Here is a 2,432-nt window from a genome sequence, read left to right as displayed (position 1 = left end):
CCATTGTTCAGTAAATATGTATTGTTTTCATAGGCATTCTGGAAGGATAACACGTACCCAAAGAAATAGGAAGCAGCAGCTTGGAAGCCTGAGCAACGGACCTCGGCAACCCCAATCCAACTTGGCTTAACTCAGCCTCGCTGATCCAGATCCAACACTCCTGGCTCCAGGGGCTTGCTACAGCTCCGTAATCCTTAGACTGTTCTTCAGTTCCTCTAGAATGCTGCGTCAGACACTTCGCAGGTTTGGTCAAAAGCTGGTAAGCAGACGTCCACTGGAGAAAGAAGTGTATGAGTTTGAATTTGGCAAAAAACTAAGGACTCTGGATTTAGTGGCCCTGGGTGTGGACAACACAGTGGGTGTAGGTATGTACTTCCTGGCTAATGAGGTGGCTAGGAATCAAGCAGGACCATCCATTGTGATCTGCTTTTTGGTGGCAGGTCTAACATCACTGTTGGCTGGGCTGTGCTATGCGGAGTTTAGTGCCCGGGTTCCCCATTCTGGCTCTGCATATCTCTACATCTACGTCACTGTAGGTGAACTCTGGGCTTTCATCACTAGCTGGAATCTCATCCTCTCCTTTGTTGTTGATGCATTCATTGTGGTCCAGGCCTGGATCTTAACTTTTGACATCTTCGTTGGGAACCGGATCTCTGAGACCCAGCAACAGACCATCTCACAGTATGTTCCCCAAGTCATTGCAGACAATCTACACTACTTTTTTGTCATCTTTCTGTTTTTGTTCGTGGAACTGCAATCTATGAGTTGGAGTGGATTCGTCATAGTTTTCAAACTGTTCACATTAGTGAAGGTTTTGGTTCTCAGCTTTTTCATCATCTCTGGCTTCATAAAGGGGGACTTGCACAACTGGAAACTCACAGAAGAGGACTATATACAGGCTGGACTCAATGGCACCTCTAGCTTGGGCCCTCTGGGCTCTGGAGGATTTGTCCCTTTTGGCTTTGAGGGCATTCTCCGTGGATCAGCTACCTGTTTCTATGCATTTATAGGTTTCAGCATTATTGTTACCAGAGTCAAAGAATCACACGATCCCCAGCGTTCCATCCCCATGAGCATTGTGATTTCATTGCTCATCTGCTTTTTGCTGTATTTTGGTGTCTCCATGGCAGTTACACTCATGGTTCCTTACTACCAGCTTCGACCTGGGAGCACCTTGCCTGAGGCATTCCTCCATATTGGCTGGGTCCCTGCCTATTATGTTGTAACTTTTGCAATTTTCTGTAGTATTCTTGTCAGCACCTATTGGGGCTTTATGTTCCCTATACATCAGATGATACGCATGATGGCAGAGGACAATGTCTTGTTCCCTTTTCTTGCCAGGATCCATATTAATACATATGCCCGTATCATGTCCACTGTGATCTTTGGCATTATTGCAACAATCATGGTATTCTTCTTTGGACTCACCGACCTTTTGGACTTCAGGTCAATTGGGACCTTGATATCTCATTCCCTGGTAGCTCTTTGTGTTCTCATCATCAGGTATCAGCCTGACCAAAGGAAGGAGGAAAATGAACCAGAAGTGCAGAAAGAGAATGAGGAAAATGAAACAGAGGTACAACAGGAGAATGGGGGAAATGAAATACAGGTGCAGGAGGAAACTGCACCTGCAGCAGAGAAGTTGACTCTAAGGAGACTATTTTTTCCAGGCAGCCCCACCCCCACTCCACTCTATGGCCAGATTGTCTATGTTTGCTCTTCACTGCTTGTTCTGCTGCTGACTCTCCTCGGCCTGGTGCTGGCCCACTGGCCAAGTCTGCTTTCTGGAGACCCAGTGCCGATCACAGTGGTTGTGCTGCTCCTGGTGCTCATCACTGGGATCACTGGGGTCATCTGGAGACAGCCACAGAGTTCCACTCCCCTGCCCTTTAAGGTCCCTGGTGTGCCTCTCCCCCCACTCCTGAGCATCTTTGTGAATGTTTGCCTTATGACGCAGATGGCAGCTGGCACCTGGGCCTGGTTTGGTGTCTGGATGCTGATTGGGTTTGCTCTCTACTTTGGCTATGGGATCCAGCAAAGCCTGGTCACTTGATCCCACTTAAAGGCCCAAACTGTAGACTCAGCAGTGAATTTAGATGTACCAGTACATATTTGGCTTGACATCATCACCAGTGAATGCAGACTGGCTCCCTTACACAATAATGGGGAGTACTCTTGAGCACATGGAAAGCTAGGGTGCCTATGAGATATTGGTGGGGGGACACTAATAGAGCTTTGTATTTATGATACAGTAAAGCATGTGTCTTTGCTCTTCCCCTCTCCTTTTTTTTAACTTTCTACTTTTTTTAAAAAAAGATTTTATTTATTGATTTGGTAGAAAGAGACACAGCAATAGAGGGAACACAAGCAGGGGATGCAGCAGGCAGAGGGAGAAGCAGGTTTCCCTCAGAGCAGAGAGCCCAATGCAGGGA

General features: G+C 47.0%; 1 protein-coding gene across 1 annotated transcript; it reads left to right on the top strand.

Annotated features, from left to right (window-relative positions):
* Positions 1 to 220: 220 nt before the first annotated feature.
* On the top strand, positions 221 to 2,053 carry LOC308347071 (cationic amino acid transporter 3-like; the record flags this gene model as incomplete). Its single annotated transcript, XM_080810231.1, has 1 exon — positions 221 to 2,053. The coding sequence occupies one exon, from the start codon at positions 221 to 223 to the stop codon at positions 2,051 to 2,053; it is 1,833 nt and encodes a 610-aa protein (XP_080666357.1).
* Between the last annotated feature and the right edge of the window lie 379 nt (positions 2,054 to 2,432).

This window comes from Martes martes (genome assembly GCF_963455335.1).
Source record: "Martes martes genome assembly, chromosome: 8".
NCBI lineage: Eukaryota > Metazoa > Chordata > Mammalia > Carnivora > Mustelidae > Martes > Martes martes.
Note: the sequence above shows the minus strand (reverse complement) of the source record. Positions and strands in the feature narration are given on the sequence as shown.